At 35.6% G+C, this 17,571-nt stretch overlaps 1 protein-coding gene across 1 annotated transcript in view; it reads right to left on the bottom strand.

The window, feature by feature from the left end:
• Positions 1-10,403: 10,403 nt before the first annotated feature.
• Positions 10,404-17,571, bottom strand: part of LOC134659546 (1-phosphatidylinositol 4,5-bisphosphate phosphodiesterase epsilon-1-like) — a 165,464-nt gene continuing 158,296 nt past the window's right edge. The window contains exons 42-43 of the mRNA XM_063515212.1: positions 11,635-11,757; positions 10,404-10,531 (exon numbers count right to left, since the gene is read on the bottom strand). Of these exons, the coding sequence (XP_063371282.1) occupies positions 11,644-11,757 (114 nt within the window). The 3' untranslated portion in view covers positions 10,404-10,531; positions 11,635-11,643. The remainder of the gene's footprint in view (positions 10,532-11,634; positions 11,758-17,571) is intronic.

The following is a 17,571-nucleotide window of genomic DNA, read 5'->3' as shown; positions in this document are numbered from 1 at the left end:
GTTACAGGGATCAAAATGATATATTTCCGTCAAGGTACATTGAATCCTGAATGAAGCGATGGATTCTACAATATTCTAAAGTAGAATCCTGAGCGTAATGAGGGATTCAAGTGTTAACGCCCAAGACGAAATAATTTTGATATCGTGAGTATCGTGACACATACTGCTTTTCACATGAACTATGAGGAAAATAAAAAAATCTTAGTGTTGACATAATCTGATGCTTAGACAGATTATTTAAGCTAAAAAAATAATGTGCAAAAGAAAATCAAAATAGTGTGCTAGAACAGAAAAGTGTTACTTTGATCCCTCCTAGCAGTGAGGAAAAGTGCCACTTTGATCCCTCCTAGCAGGGAAGAAAAAGCTCTTTTCCGAATAGGTGGTGTCAAAAATAGATTTTTGACAGTTATGAATTGTCCCTTAAATTTATGACGATTAGACCTAATGTTTAACTGAACCTTAGCTTCAAATATAACTGTCAAAAATCAATAGGGAGTATTACTGCAATGTTTTGCCGCCTGAGTGCAGCACTAGCGACGTAAGTAGGTATACCATAGAGAAACTTATACACACTATAACTATAACCGCGAAATACTAATTTCGCAAATTGCGGGCATTTTCCTCTGTCACTCTAATTACGGCTTCATTGGAGTAAAAGAGAAAGATCCCCGCAATTTACAGTACAGGTCTTTTTAATGTATTAATGCAGTTTTTCTTGTTATTAAAATCGATGACAATGGTTCCTAAGAACAGAGCTTCGTACGTTGTCTTATAGTTTCAGATTTTCTCATACTGACCAATCTAAATGGGCCACCCTGTAGGTATATGTATTTGAAAGGGTTGGAAATGTAACTTTATAACACCTGTATGTAAAACCCTTTTTATGTGCAAATAAATGATTATGATTATATATATTTTTTTTACTTATATTATAAATGGGCTTACTCATGGCCACAGACTAGCCGAGGCGAAGACGTGGCCTACGGTGGAGCGAGCCTGCCCAGAAGGTGCCTGTTCACCCTTGATTTGAAGGTGGGAAGGAATTTTTTCGAGGGTGACAGATACTGATGCTGACAGTACTTTCAAGAGGAACTTATGTAGTTGTTGACCAATTATTGATCCGGGCGACCCAGAGCCGAATATAGCCGAAGGTCGGCGCACGCGCAGCTTTATGTAACGGCCGTCAACGTGGCGTCACGTCATGCATCTCGCCGCCAAATATAGTCAGTGGGTACGGTAAGTACAGTTAGCAATACTATTACAGATGCCCCGAATAGTGGTTTTGGCCGAATACCGAATATTCGGCTTGACGTGCGAACATTGTGAGTCACAATTATTATGAAAACCTATTCGCCAACAAAGCACAATGTTTGCTAAGATATATTTTTTGTAAAACAGAACTAATAATGAATGTAGTTATTAGAGTCAATCAAATCAGACCCATGATAAAAATAAAATATTTCATTATCAACAAATGCTTAAAAAAGGGTCTTCCCATTTAACAACTTTCCAATAATACATTTTAAATATGAAATATACCTAATTAGGTATTAGTATTTTTTTGTGTAATTTTTCTTGTTAGGTAAGGGCAACAGATATTCGGTAATCGGCCGAATAGTAGGCAACATTCGGCCGAATACCGAATATTCGGCAAAGTGTCAGAATAGGCCGAATACCGCATTAGTTGCCGAATATTCGTGGCATCTCTAAATACTACTCCCTTAGCACCTTTGCACATAAACTTGCAGGGGGGTCACTTTTCTCTGCAACTGTCTGTACATACCACAGTTATAAGTAATCGAACGAGCGAGCGAAGCGAAGTGAAGTTCTTACATTCAACTTGGTACACACGGCTGGCTAGGGGCACGTCCCGGCATTTCGATGTTTTTAAGCTGAACTATCAGAGGATAGTTTGATACACAATAACTTAAGTAAATTTGTTCTAATTTAAATGAAATTGGGTGAACGTAAAGTTGCGGCCATTATATTTTAGTCGTTACATTTTGAGCAGGCTCGATCAAGAGGTTATTGAGCTAGAAGAGCTTAAAATGCTAAAAAGCTATTTGTGAGGGGTCTTGCTATTCTCGTCAATTTAATTGCAAGAAAGTTTGGTATCAAATGAAAGTGCTCGGTTTACACAGTTATAATATTGTTTTTTAATTTAAGATTTTAAAATAATTAGCAAGATAAAAACGAAATAAAATAAACATAATATTAGTATTTGACATTTGACAAGAAAGGTTAGAGTCAGACCGAGAAAAGTCTGCAGCGATTTTGATAGCCCACGCAGTGCGAGTGTCATTTTAAACGTCAAACTTCTATGAATTTATGACGTGTAAATAACGGGTCTCTATTGTTTCCCAAATAGTTTTAAGCCATAATGTATTGTTTGCCCGAATTTTCGTTAGTCATAATTCATTTGGTTCAGAAACGCGTCACTTTTCAGGATTGCCAAAAAACAAACCTAACTTAACCTAACCTATCTATAGGATAACCAAACGTAAATCCTGAAATGTTAACGGTTTCGGTTTTATGACTAATGATAATATGACAAACAATACATTATGACTTAAAACTTTATGGGAAACAACGGGACCCCGTAAATAACACTTGCACTGCGGAGGCTATCAAAATCGCAGCAGACTTTTCTTGGTCTAACTCTATATACCTACGGCTTACCACAGATACAGTTTATTTTAATTTCTATGGTGACTTAAATTTATCAATGAAGGGCTCCACAGATCTTGAATTGCAATCGCACGCGGTATTCGATCCTTTGACGACTGCATTCAATTGATGTTTTTGGCGAACCGCGAATTCTCAGTTCGGGGCGAACTACTAGTATGTATAATATCTGGGAGACCGAGCTTTGCTAGGAAAACTCGATTTACAGTACATATGGTGCTACTTTACCGCCCTAGTGCGGTAATTATCACAATGCGTGCCTATGTCGTAAATTTAAAGGTCCATATGTACCTACTGTAAAACGTTGTACAATACACGTTCGAAAAGGTAATTCGCAACGAGTGGCGATCAGTTGGGAGTTTTTTAAATCGATACGAGTTCCTACTTTTCGCACTTGTAATGTACTATTAAAGGTTGTGTGCGGCATTGTAGTATATGTAATTTGCCACGTGAGTCTGTACCTGGGATCTTATTAATTGTTAGAAACATTTATTAATTAAACATACCCATTAATGTAAAGTGTCATTCAATAGAACTTGCTAACTAGGTAAACAAAAGTTATAGTTTGTAGCTTTCTAATAGAGCCCGACGGCCAATCCTATTGTCTATTGTTAAGTAAAACCGCTCGTGCCACGTGCCACAACCACCTGCATAAAAAATCGCTCGTTCACTTTACCCAGGTAATTGAATTACAACTCCTATGGAAATTGCAATAAGATTCAAAATGAACTAATTGATAAATATTTTGTTACGATGTGTGTGGTCAGTACTTCGGTTACTGAATGCCGGTGAGTCGAACGCTACAGAACCAGTCTAAAATGTGTCATCGAGATGCGTAACAAAGGCGCGTTATCGGAGAGCGCACCTACACTGGTTTTTTGAGCGTTGGACTAGCCCGCACTCAGGTGCCCAATAGAATAATTAAGACCCTTTTTTGCAGGTAAGTAGCACGTGAATCTACTAGAAAGCTACAAACTATACTAGTAAATTGACATTCAGTATGGCGGTTTGTTTACAAAGTTATGTAGCAATTAAGTTCTATTGAATGACAATGTTTGGGTACCTACATTTATTCTGAGGTTGTGCAATAAAGAGGATTTGTATTGTATTGTATACTAGCGACCCGCCCCGCCTTCGCACGGGTTAACAAATTATAAATAAACCAGCTTCCTCTTGAATCACTCTATTTAAAAAAACCGGATCAAAATCCGTTGCGTAATTTGAAAGATCTAAGCATAGGTACATAGGGACAGACAGCGAGAAGCGACTTTGTTTTATAAATACCTACTACATATTATTTAGTGATTATAAATTAATAAGTACTTAAAATAAATATGTAGGTACCTACCTATCGTACGATATAATATCTATGTATGATATAGTATCTATGTCCTTCCCATATCCAATTAAAGTGCATGTGATGTAAACCAATGTGCAATTAAAATGTACTTATACAAAGATTGCAATATCTGTTTTGCATTTTGCATTGTAATCATTAATAACAAGTTTGACCTTAATACAATCAACATATAAATACTTTTACAGTGATTGTGAGTGCTTTCTATATCTTCATACGATACGAAAGTTATTTGTTTAATTCCTTTAACCTTTTGGACGACAATGACCGATATATACGCACCGCAGGTCCAACGCCAAAGACGTATTAATCGGTCATCGACCACAGAGCAACATAGACCTAGGTGCATATGCATAAAGTTCAATTTCGGGTTTGACACAGTGACGTGGCGTTGAGAGACAGCTTTTGTGTTTGACACGGTGTCGAAAAGGTTAATTTGATATTTGACTATTAAATTTCACATCAAAGTGAATATTTTTATTTTAGTATCAATTCGTTGTTATTGTTTTCACTTCAACTTTAGACTTTTATCTACTAGTAGATCTTGAAATATAATTTTATAAACGTTTTCACATTATCTGAATCTGAAACTATTAAAATTATAATGAGCTGCACATTTCTTAACCTTTTGGACGCCAATGACCGATATATCCGCACCGTACGTTTAACGCCAAAGACCGATTAATCGGTCACAGACCACAGAGCAACATCGATCTACGTGCATAATATACATAAAGTTCAACTTCAGTTCTGACACTTCAATGATGTGGCGTCTGAGTGACATCTTTTGTGTTTGACACGGCGTGGAAAAGGTTAAGTATTGTTTTTGTTAATTATATTTTAAGTTGTCCTCTCGCGACCCGGAGACGAGCTGATAATAATAATTACTTTTTGGCTACATGTTATAGAGTAGATTAGCGGTCGGCAACCTTTAAAATAAAAAATAAAAATCATTTATTTCGGACCACAAAAATCCATAATATGTTAGTCGAACATGTACATGCAGGAACTTGTAATTTAGACTATGTTAGTACTTATTAACCTATCTACCTACTACATTTCATAGGGAGCTAAGGAACGGTGCAGGTTCGACCAGTGCTGCATATAGCTACTGTCGAGCCTACCCGCTATCACACTCAGGATATTGTTGCTACTGTCAAGCACTCTGCGACGCGTCGCGGCGGCACGCTTTAAGCAGCCAAGGGCCACATAGTAGTTAACTTGACGTTGACGCTGGGCGTACTTTATTAATATTTATGACTTTATCAGACATTGTCGTTTGACAATATTTACATACAAAATAGCCAGGGAGGCTCGCGGGCCGCAAGTGACACGTTCACGGGCCGCAGGTTGCCGACCGCTGGAGTAGATTATAGGGGTACCCCAGGTTAAAAGTATGGAAATAAGTTTATATGAAGATGCAGGACTAAAAAACTGTTTTTTGCGATGCGATTTTTATACAATCACATTACATAATTATCGTCAGGTGACAAGCAAAAGTCACTAAGTACCACCACAAGTTCATAGCCATAGTGAACCATATTAGTACGAAAAGAAGGTTGATTTTTGTTTAAATATTTTATAGTAATTAGTCACTTTTGCTTGTCACCTGACGATATATCAGTGGCAATTAGGATTTTTGACGTGATAACGTCTTATAAATCGATGAACACCGGTAGCATGCACGAAAAAGTGTCACGTTGTGGACGGATCTCCATGGTAACGTTGTGGACAGATCTCCATGGTAACGTTGTGTGTGTTCCAACTTTTAATTCAATAAGCTTGTAAAAAATGAACCCAATTTCTTTAATAAATATTAAGCATTTCCAAATATTTTTCGGTGATTAAATTAATATTTATTAGTAAAAGGGTTTTCTGTACGTAAAAAATAACTAATCATCACTACATCTTATAAAACGAAGTCGCTTCCCTGTCTGTCTGTATGTATGCTTAGATCTTTAAGACTACGCAACGGATTTTGATGTGGTTTTTTTAATAGATAGAGTGATTGAAGAGGAAGGTTTATGTATAATTTGTTAACCCGTGCGAAGCCGGGGCGGGTCGTTAGTTGATAATAAAACGATGAAACACAGTAAAATAATTTGTATTTCATTCATAAAATATAACACAAACATACAAATTTCTGCTAAATTAATATAACTATGTGCTATCTAACGTTAATGTTATATAACTTATATAGTTAGCTTTGTGAAACAGGATAATTATATGTTCAGTATTATTAATGAATAAATATAATAAGTGTGTAAATAATAACCCAATATAACCACAGATAAAGTTATGTAAAAAAAAACCGGCCAAGTGCGAGTCGGGCTCGCGCACGGAGGGTTCCGCACCATCAACAAAAAATAGAGCAAAAAAATCGTGTTTGTTGTATGGGAGCCCCCTTAAATATTTATTTTATTTTATTTTTAGTATTTGTTGTTATAGCGGCAACAGAGATACATCATTTGTGAAAATTTCAACTATCTAGCTATCGCGGTTCATGAGATACAGCCTGGTGACAGACGGACGGATGGACGGACGGACGGACAGCGAAGTCTTAGTAATAGGGCCCCGTTTTTTACCCTTTGGGTACGGAACCCTAAAAAAATTACACCACAGTTTATAAGTATAGGTATTTAAGGTCTTCGTTTCAGCTTGGACAAAATGCTTTCGTATTTCCGGATGTTTCGTATTGTAAACAAAAGTCACTAGTAAATTTATAATTCAGAGACAATTTCAATATGGCGGTTTGTTTACATAGTTAGCAAGTTCCATAGAATGACACTTTAGGAATAGTTATTTACGATACAAGTGCGGAAAAGAGGAAATTCGAAACGAGTGGCGATAAATCAAAACTCGACCGAAGGGAGTGTTTTAAAACGACACGAGTTGCGAATTACCTATTCGCACATGTATCGTACAACGTTTTACAGTACATATGGCACTTTAAACTTTCGACATACGCACGGGAAGTGCTATTTCCCGCACTAGTTCGGGAAAGTAGTGCCATATGTACTGTAAAGACTATTTTATGCCCGTCTTTTATACAATATTTTTCTAATAGGTACAATATTTACCCTGTTCCACACAGCTAGCACTGATTTTTTAAATAAAAACAGCTAAGTAATATATTTTCATGATTGTCTACTTTGAAACTGTAGTCATGAATATATAGATATATATTGAAATCATCGTAATAGGCCTAAGAGGGTGTAACATATTACATACATAAATATAACTATATTAAAATGTTCATACAAACTGTAAAATATATATTTGTATAACAATGCATTTGTTTGAAATACCCACAAAAATAACACACGTTAAAAGCATTGAATTTTATAAAAACTTTAATATTTTAATTTTTTATTTGTTGCAAGTGATATTTTTTTTTAATTGTGACAAAATCTTTAAATATTAGGTACAATGTGTTTATTTAAAGTAACAATGAAAAAATAAATGTAATATCTGTTAAGAAAATATGTACAATGATTAATATGTTGTATAATTTATACCTATATATAGTAATTCGTGTAAATTTTCATACAAATAAAATTGTTAGATATATATGTAAATATATTATATGCATTACTAGGTGTGGAAGACAAATAATATGTCTTTTAATTGATATTTTATATTATTTCATGTTAATATAAAATAATTCTTTATTTTCATTTGTATGAAAACTCACCATTTATTCATTACAAAGTCCAACAACATAAACTTTGGATTTTTATTTTAATCTATTTAAGGGTCGAATAAGCCAATTTATTAGTTACAATAATAATATGTATAAAATTCACTATTAATTCTTATAAATTCAACTTTTGATAAATACATTTAAACACATCTAAGTATTTATTTTATTATTTACTATTAATAATATTAAAAATCTCACTATTTGTTCTCGTATCACTATTGTGTACGATAATAACGCATTTTTTACATTTTGGCAAAATAAACTTATTTGAGTTCATTAATTTCACGTAATAAATTGTTTTCAAAGTTCAAAGTTTTTATTGTATATAAGAATCAGGTTACATTGCAGGTCGAAAATACAATTACACATTCGTTACACTGAGACTTAAAACAAAATAAACTACATTGTTTTATATTTATTATTAAAGTATATTGAAGTGAAAAGTCACTGCAATGTTTGAAAATTTATTTTAAATTCGTTTTTTTTATAACAAAACATTTTTCACTTGTTATGTGTTTTTCTTATATGCGGTGATAGCAAATTTGACTTAAAATATATTAGTAAAAACTGTATTTATGTCATATGGGTCTCAAATAAGTTTATCCTATTGTTATATAAAGCGCTTTTGACAATACCAATATGATATTACTTTATGTATGTTGTCATTATATTCTTTAACGTTTAAGTCTGATTTTGTTTTTCAAAAGATGACAGATACCTAAAGTATCGCTAGTTTCTCTACCATTATTATCGGTATGGTATTTTCTATACTCTATGCCATGTTATTTTGACCTACGTTTTTTTAAATTTCAACCAAGTTCTTTAAATGCGATTGATTCTAGATATCCTTCAAGTTTGCTCAGTTATATATTTGATATCTGCTCAATGTCAAATCAAATACATAGTGACTGTTATAAACGCAATACTTAATCGCCACATTTCCCTAAACTATTGCTTTAGAATATTTTGACTTACATTATTTCTCACTTATCGACATTTCCACTGTCCGCATTATCATCAATAGCATCTTGATCATCATCAACTTTTAACTTATCATCAACTTTCTCATCACTGTCATCTAAAATATCTTCGACATCATCAAGACTCGCTTGCCCTTTGTCATTTGCGTTCTTTTCATCATGGAAAACTTTTGGAGTTTTGGGCGTTCTCATGCCATTATCTTCCAAAGTTTCATCAATGATTTCTAATCTTGATTTTGAAAAGAATTTGTGTAAAGACTCGAGTTTGTTTAAAGCTTTGTCGCTCCAATCTGTGGAACTTAGAGTAGTATCTTCTGTCATACATCCCGAGTCTATCCTTTTTGACATGTCAGATAAGGAGTCTGACATGTCATTTGTTGAAGTCGCTTTGTCAACTCTGACGACTTTAGGTTTTATAATCAAGCTTTGTGGCAAGTCCGGTATATTCCTCAAATCTATTAAACTTATTGAGGATCTTCTCAATTCGTAATCGAATTCACTATCGTCAAATTCTTCAATTTGTATTTTATCCTCAATGTATCTTAAAACTTCTTCGGCTAATTGCCTAGCGTAGTATCTCTCATCTTGTGAAGAGAATTCATCTTCTTCCTGTATGTCAGATAATTCTACACTATAAGGCATGTATTGGATGCATTGTAAAGCTGGATTTGTGTATGCGTGGAAGTTTTCTAAATCTTCTTGTTCGGACATAGTGTCATCGTGTATCTTTTTTAATTCGTATATTTTATTCACCGCTTCTTCAAAAATGTCTTGTAAATCTTGTTTTACGTTGCTTAAATCTATTACCGTTTCTGATATCCTTCTACTATTAGGTGATTTCTCAGATCTCATGTCTTCAAATCGATCTATTACTGTATCTAGAGTTTGTGTCAATGTAGAATCTGATTTTGTCTTACTAATGTCACTAAAAGTCTCTAACCTACTTATAGTTACATCTGACTTAGATTTTTCCGACAAAGACGGCGTCATCGATATTGATTTTATAGGTTCTTTATACTTTTCTTTCAAATCTGTACTAGAATAATCTTCCATGTACTTTAAAAGCATGTCTACTAGCGTTTCATTCCCTTCCTCTTCCGGTGTTTCATCTATAAAGCTAAGATTCTTAACATTCACATTAGACTCGCTGAGACTGATACCTTTATTGAAACTGAATTCTCTAGTCACCTCTATGATAGGTCTTTCTACTTTTCTATCATCCGGGCCAAATAGGAATTCCATAAGAGTTATTTTCTTGTCATCTTTAACAATTTCTTCATCCATACACCCAGTAGTAGCCAAAAATTCCATTAGAGTTTCCATTTTCTGCTCCAGCTCCGTATTAACTTTACTAGGGGCATAAATATTTAAAACTTTATCTTCAGTAGGGCTGACTTCACTTCTAAAGCAGCTTCCTCCACTATCCTTCCTTCCGTCCTTCTGACTTTTAACTATAGTGAAAAAGAAATCTATTAGATTAGCTATTTTTCTTTCCGTGACATCATCATCATCGGAGCTGGTTAGGTCGGATTCTTCTTTAACTAGAGGGCATTTTTTAGGCTCGTCGATTTTCTTGAAGACTGTCTCCTGGATAACCTGTAGGAGGTCTCGGGCTAACCTGGCGGGGGAGCGGGAGTCGATGGGCTCGTAGGAGGCGGGCTCGGAGCGGCGCCGGTCCCGGTCCCGGTCCCGGTCGCGGTCCCGGTCCCGGTCCCGGTCGAGGCGGAGGAAGTCCCAGATGGAACCGAGTTCAGAGGAGAGCGAGGCGCGGTGGTGGGCTAAACTGGTACCGAGGCGACGGAATACCTGGAACGATTGATTTTCAAATAATTTAAGAAGAGTTTGCGACAGATTTTTTTTATGTGGTAGTTAGCAAACGAGCAGACGAGCTACCTGATGGGAAGCGGTCATTATGATGATGAGGAACACAAATATTTGTTCCTGAGTCGTAGGTGTTTTCTATGTAGGTAACTATACGAGTATAAAAGTATGTATTTATCTATTTAAGTATGTAATATATCGTCGCCTAGCACCCATAGTACAAGCTTTGTTTAGTTCGAATATTGGAGCGGCGTTAATAATAGCGTAAGCGCCGGCCGCCATAAGGTACCTTTTGCCGTGGAACGTCACATATCTTTACTATTTAATATCTAGTGAATCTCTAATTCATTTCCCAAATCGCGCCGATAGTTGCCTAAATTATTGTATAATGAACATTTCAGTTTAGTTAGAAGTATCATAATGTTCAGTTTAGTGTAGTGTCTTCTCGGGCAGAGGTGTGGGGTTAGAGCCGGTGTAGCTTTATTTGACGTTCAAAAGCGTATTGTAATATGCCTACTTGGAAAAAATAATATCTTTATCATATCCAATATTAAAAATTATGCCAAGCCCTTATTTTAAAATTAAAGTATAGGAGTAAAAATTAAAATGAATAAGGGTTCATTTAGACGCCGGCGCATGAACTCGTATACGATTTTAGTTACATTGCAGAGCATTGAGGTTACGTCAATTCAGCCGACCGATCAAATGACGCAATGTAATGAAACTCGCATGCGAGCTCTCGCACCGTCTAAATGAGCCCTAAGTATCTTTGGGCCATTTTATTTAAAGTTGTACCCTACACTTTTTTTAATTTGAATTTATATGTTATTACTACTCGTACGAGCTCTTTCTATCCTAAGAAGAGAAAAGTGTCCTAAGGTTTTTTTCCCATTCCGTTACCAAACTTTTCATAGACTTTGTATGGCGGTTTCGGAATGGAAATATCGAAAAACATATGGAAATCTTGGGACACTTTTTTCCTCCTATTAGGATCAAAAGAGCTCATGATTCTGAGTAGAAATAATATAAAAAAGTCCATTTTGAAAAAAATTAGTAGGGGACAACTTTAAATAGAATGGCCCCGTTACCTGCCACACTCAGGAGCGCCAGGCCCGCAGTTTCCGGAGGGAGACTCTCTTGAAGCGCGCCACCTGCGCGGCCAGCGCCTCCGCCCCCAGGGACCCGCCCTGGGTCTCGCCTTCCGAGTGGACCTGGAATTGGGCAAAACCACAGAATAAATCCAATCCAATAGTAAACCCTGGTTCAGGGATCGGATACCGGTATTTTTTGTATGGGAACGGAAACGGTATTTTTTCGTTCTTTGCTAATTACTTCATTTCTAATTGGGCAATCTAATAATATGAAGTCGTAACCTAATAAAAACACAACTGAGTCCTACATTTCGAGTATAAAAAAAATAATTCGAAAAATATGGTTATTTCTAAGTTTTTGCAAGAAACCGGTTCCGATCCCTGTCCTGGTTTGACCTAAAATAGATAGTAATCGTAACAAATGATATCAATACAACTAGCGCGAGCCGTGCGGGGCACAGGTACTTGCCGAACGACAGTAGGTATATATGTTTGCGTCGAAACAGGGTTTATTACAGGCAGCTGTGTTGTTGATGTATGGTAACTACCTACCTAAGTACTGTAGTTATTTTAGTTTGAGTTTATTTGAGCGCATCGCCAACAAACTGTTTTACAGTTTGGCGAAACTTTAGTTATAAGTACACTGTACTTTGTATTTTGTTAAATAATAAAAAAATAATAATAATAGTACTAAGTACAGAAGACTCACACTCTAACAAAACGCGTCTGTTACGATCAGCACAGATATGGCCGCTAGGTGGCGACAGCGCCACGCACGGCTTATGGCTAGCCACCAAAATTGGGGCCGAACGGATGTACTTTTAGCTACCTGTAGCAAAGCGACGAAATCGCGGAGTGAGACACGCCTGGCATAACATTGTTGAAAATGAAAAAAAACTGACTTTCGACATTTAAAATATAAATACACTACGTAACTACTTAGGCCAACTTGCACCATCCCACTAACCCGGGGTTAAGCGGTTAAACCGTTAACCCAGTGTCAAAGTGTACTGGTAACCATGGTAACTCCAGGTTTAACCGGTCAACCCCGGGTTAGTGGAATGTGCAAGTGAGCCTTAGTGCTAGAAAGCTGCAATTTGGCATGGACATATAAAACAAAGCGGGAAAATAAAAACGAGAAAAAATATAGCGTAGCGGCACCGATTACCGACAGGAACCTGAACCGGACACTGAAACGGTTATTTTTTATACCACGTCGGTGGTAAACAAGCACATGCCCGCCTGATGGTAATAGAACTAATAGGGATGATGACACATGTTGAATTTTATAACAAAATCTAGTAAAATAGATAGCAAATGAGCAATTTATCACAATTATTATTACGCTGCACAAACTTCTTCAATGATAATTTTAACTTGTAGTACGTGCTTTATCATGTAGCCTGTTCCATGAATGTTACAGAGAGGCAAAGCCAAAATTAAAAATATGTATCTGATTTATGAACATAACTCCTACGTTGAACGATTCCCGCGCTGTCAACTGTCAATGTCATTGTGTTTATTCATGTTAGCCTAGACCATTAGGGCTTAATAAAATATAACTTTTTTAACAGGAAATAATAGTAAATATATAATAAATATGTGAAAAAATAAAATATTAGTGTACGACAGTCCGACCAATTACAAAATTGGAAGAAAATACAAGAAGACTGAAGAAGAAAATGCTACTTTCGCGACCAAGGTCAAAGGCGGCGTCGTTTCGTGGATAGCATGACTATCCACCCGGACATGTTGCATATCAAAATAAGAATCTAGCAGGGCATGGACGTAGGTACCTACTTTTTATTTTAGGTCTGCATCATCATCTCCATCTCCGCCAGCGGCGTAGAGAAAAAAGCGATTTTCGCGTGGCGTATAAAAAGCAATCTGTGCCCTCCTCGCTCGCCAGCGACCGAATGTTTAATACGTATCTAAAATTCCGAAAGGGAAATAAACGCAAAGTAGGAAATACAGTGGACCCAGTATCAAGTGCTTATTTGTTCATGATTTTCGACGTTTGTGCTACTTGTGCATTCTGGATTTTTTGGAACACTATTCTAGCTAGGTGTATATCTGTCCGCTAACTGCACATGGTGACTGAGCTGTGCACTGCATTCTGGAGCACTATTCTAGGTGCGTCTGTCTGCTAACTGCACACGGTGGTTGTGCTGTGCACTGTGCATTCTGGAGCACTATTCTAGGTGCATCTGTCTGCTAACCGCACACGGTGGTTGCGCTGTGCACTGTGCATTCTGGAGCACTATTCTAGGTGCCTCTGTCTGCTAACTGCACACGGTGGTTGTGCTGTGCACTGTGCATTCTGGGCCACTATTATAGGTGTGTCTGTCTGCTAACTGCACATGGTGACTGAGCTATGCACTGCAATCTGGAGCACTATTCTAGGTGCATCTGTTTGTAAAATGGCTATACTAAGCTTTTTGGAGTACTAACCTAGGTATCTCTGATGATATTTGAACTTGGCAATCTTTCACATACTAATACTAGGTGTGTTCAATGCCAGTATATTTGGGACATTGTGGTGTTGTCACTTATTCCTTACTAACAGCACTGAGATATGGCTCATATCCTACCTGCCAATGGCAGTGGACTTAAGGCCACAAGTCTTGCTAGAACTGGGTTTTGTGGCCCCATGAGTTAATCAATGTGGTATGCCAAATTAGGCCGTCTCTTGATATGTACTCATCTTCAAGTAGGTGAATTAAAATATTTATTCTTATTTCAGCAAGCAAGGAATTAAGCGAGTAAATCTTGACATCGTGAGACGGAGGCACCAGAAATCTGGATATGGAAAAATCCTAATAAGACAACCTCGTTGTTTGTTTTTTCAGATGTTTAATTAAGAACATTACAAAACCAGTATGACCCAAACAAGATTATGCAAAAATAATCTGCGCTGTAAAAATTTTATTGGCAGCGACTTGAACTGCGGCTGGTGAGATGCTTGTCAGTAATGAATAAGGCTAAGTATTTGTTTGCTAACTGTGATGATTTAGCTCTCAATCAATTTTGTGCTGCAACCGGCTGTCGCTTTTAAGTGACTGACTTTCATTTGTGTGACTGTCATCACTGAGAATCTTCGCTAAGGCAGCGGTCCTTTAAATACTATTAAAGCACAATAAATGGCATTAGAGATTTCTTTAAAACATGCTGTCGACAAGTGATATTATAAGAAAATCTAACAGAAAAACTAATAGCTTACGGCCCGGTACTTCAACTTCAAGGGCTCGATTATCAATCATATTTTCCAATGTATGTTTTGCTGTTACTATTTGTTTCATATAATAAAGTGTTCATTTAACATTACAACATACAAAAAACCCTGGTCAAAAGCAGCGATAAGGAAGCGGAGCAACACTTTCCTCTCTGCAGTCACAATGTGGTCGCACTCAAGTGACATTACAACAGCCTGTGTTCATTTAGAACAAATTCTCAAAAGCTGTGGTTTATTTAAATACACTTCTTTAATTGCAGTGACATCATATTTACAAGGATTCTGTCATACAAAATTAAATTTTTTGTCTGTGCTAATACCTAGAGGTATTCCGAAATATGATCAATTCTGTAAAAATTGATAGTCAAATACTAGAAAACTATGTGACTGTGATATATACTGTGTGTATATGCCTATGATGTCCTAATAAAATAATGTACACTTTATACAGTTTAATATTGACTTCAATATTTTCTCTACCAAATCCTAAGAGAAATAAATACAGATACCTATAGAAGAAGTAAATTTATTGCAACTAAGCAGTTTAAGTCAACAGGGAATTGGAACTGTTATGAAACTAATGAAGTAATGACATAAGTCCTTTTATTAGACTATTAGACTAGGTGTCGATATGTGTCAGACCTTTCATGAAGTGTCTAAGATCTAGAGGTCACATAATGAGCAATTGTTTAGATTATATATCTATTGTTGAAGCTTATTATTATAAATGTTATTTATACCATGTAGGTGCATACATATACAAGATACACTTAATTAGTCTTGATACCATTACCTATATGGAGCTATAATCAAATGAAATTAGCTCCTTAGTACTTACCTCAGAAAGCTGGGTAATACTATAATTATTTCTTTAGCCGATAAGGATAAATACAAACTTAAACAACAGATAAAGTCCTTTATATATTGGTCACATTGTAATTAGTTTTAATGAACTTTGCTCATATAAATGGGTTGTTGTACCTATAACTACAAGTTATAGGTACCTATAACTACAAGTTATAGATATTTAAGTTTGGCTAATGAATATGGTTATGTGTGTATTTAAAGAGCTGAATAGATAAAAGTACCTATACTGAATTTCGTATATTTTAAAGAAATACAATGCCAATATATCACCTAGTGTGACATAATTTGGTGGCTAATTAAAATAAAGGGTTATAAATATATATTTTTTCCAGATATTTAATTACTTACGGTAATACTTACACCCGTGTGGAAATTATTAAATAAGCCTAATAGAATGAATTAGGTACATTAATTTTGTTCAGGTTATGGTGGTCTTGTTTATGTTTAAAGACCCTCTTTTCCGGTTTACCACACTGAGATACATCTGAGAGAAGACAACACAGCTATCGCAATTATTTATAAACCGGTGAAATGAAATACAGTATTTTTTATGTCTAGGAACATTAGCAGTGGTGTGAAAAGAGAAATTACAATATTCTACTTAAATGCTATATGTGCTTTAAGTGTCATAAGCTGATTGAGAGAAAATAATGTAAGATTTCAGATTTAACGCAAATTAAATTTGAAATTCTTACAACATTTTGGAAATCCATATACCTCACGAGTTATTGGTTATTATATAAATATCCTGGTGAAGTAACCCAGATGTTTTTTCTACATAAGTAGATGCTTTTGCAAAAAATATTTTATCTATGTTTTCCTTCCAACTGAAACGAAATCTAAGGTATTAAAATTTAGGAAAAGTAGAAGGCATCAAGGCACGGTCATTGTAACTACTCAGTTTACAAAATATTTACACGCATATGTACATATAATTGTATAAGATTTGCGCCCCAACTCTCATTTATAAAAACATATTTTATTAACTGGTTTCAAGTTTCAACAGCGGTTACCCCATTATCCATTATCCTGGTTACCCCAGTGTTATCCAGGAAGTGCCATCAGCCATCACTGAAGGAGAAGAGGAAGAGGAGAAAGGAGTACAGTACGGTGTAATCCCTTGCGCCCAACACCGTCAAGCACACACACACACACAGTACACACTTGAAATACTGGTGTATGTTATGTAAAAATAATTACATTAATTATTTTATGGCATCTGTTTCAGAAGTGCTTGCCGTTTTTAATAGCATTATGTAATGAGGGTATAGATGTGTAAATAATTGTAAATCTGCTCTTGTGCTTTTATTGGGGAATAGGCTCTCCTCAAATGATAGAATTGAACACTTTATGAAGAACGTTTTTTCGATTACACCAAACTCAACCTTAAAGTGTGACCTAGTACCCTTAATCGGTCTTAAATTATTTATTAACAATGTCACCAACTAATGAAAATCATTCATTACAGGATTAAGAAAAAGTAAAAATTTACTTTATCACTTTTATTAGCTGTTGTGATTGTACCTATACAACGTGCAAACCCTGTCCTTGAAAAAATATCAAACTTTACTGTTATTCTGATTGATAAATTTCAGCAACCCTTGCTATCCATAGCATTAATTTTTTCAGGGAAAACACTAATTTCAAATTGAATGAGGTGTAAAACATTGATTACCTGTATATATAAATAACGAACAATAATATTCGTGATGGTAGTTAACTTGTTAGTGATTATTTATTGCCCTCAGAATCATGAAAAAATCACTTCCCAAACGATTTGTAGAGGGATTACATAAGTCAACTCTTAAAGATTTGTATTGATATATTTTTATTTT

This window comes from Cydia amplana, chromosome 25 (genome assembly GCF_948474715.1).
Source record: "Cydia amplana chromosome 25, ilCydAmpl1.1, whole genome shotgun sequence".
Taxonomy (NCBI): Eukaryota; Metazoa; Arthropoda; class Insecta; order Lepidoptera; family Tortricidae; genus Cydia; species Cydia amplana.
Note: the sequence above shows the minus strand (reverse complement) of the source record. Positions and strands in the feature narration are given on the sequence as shown.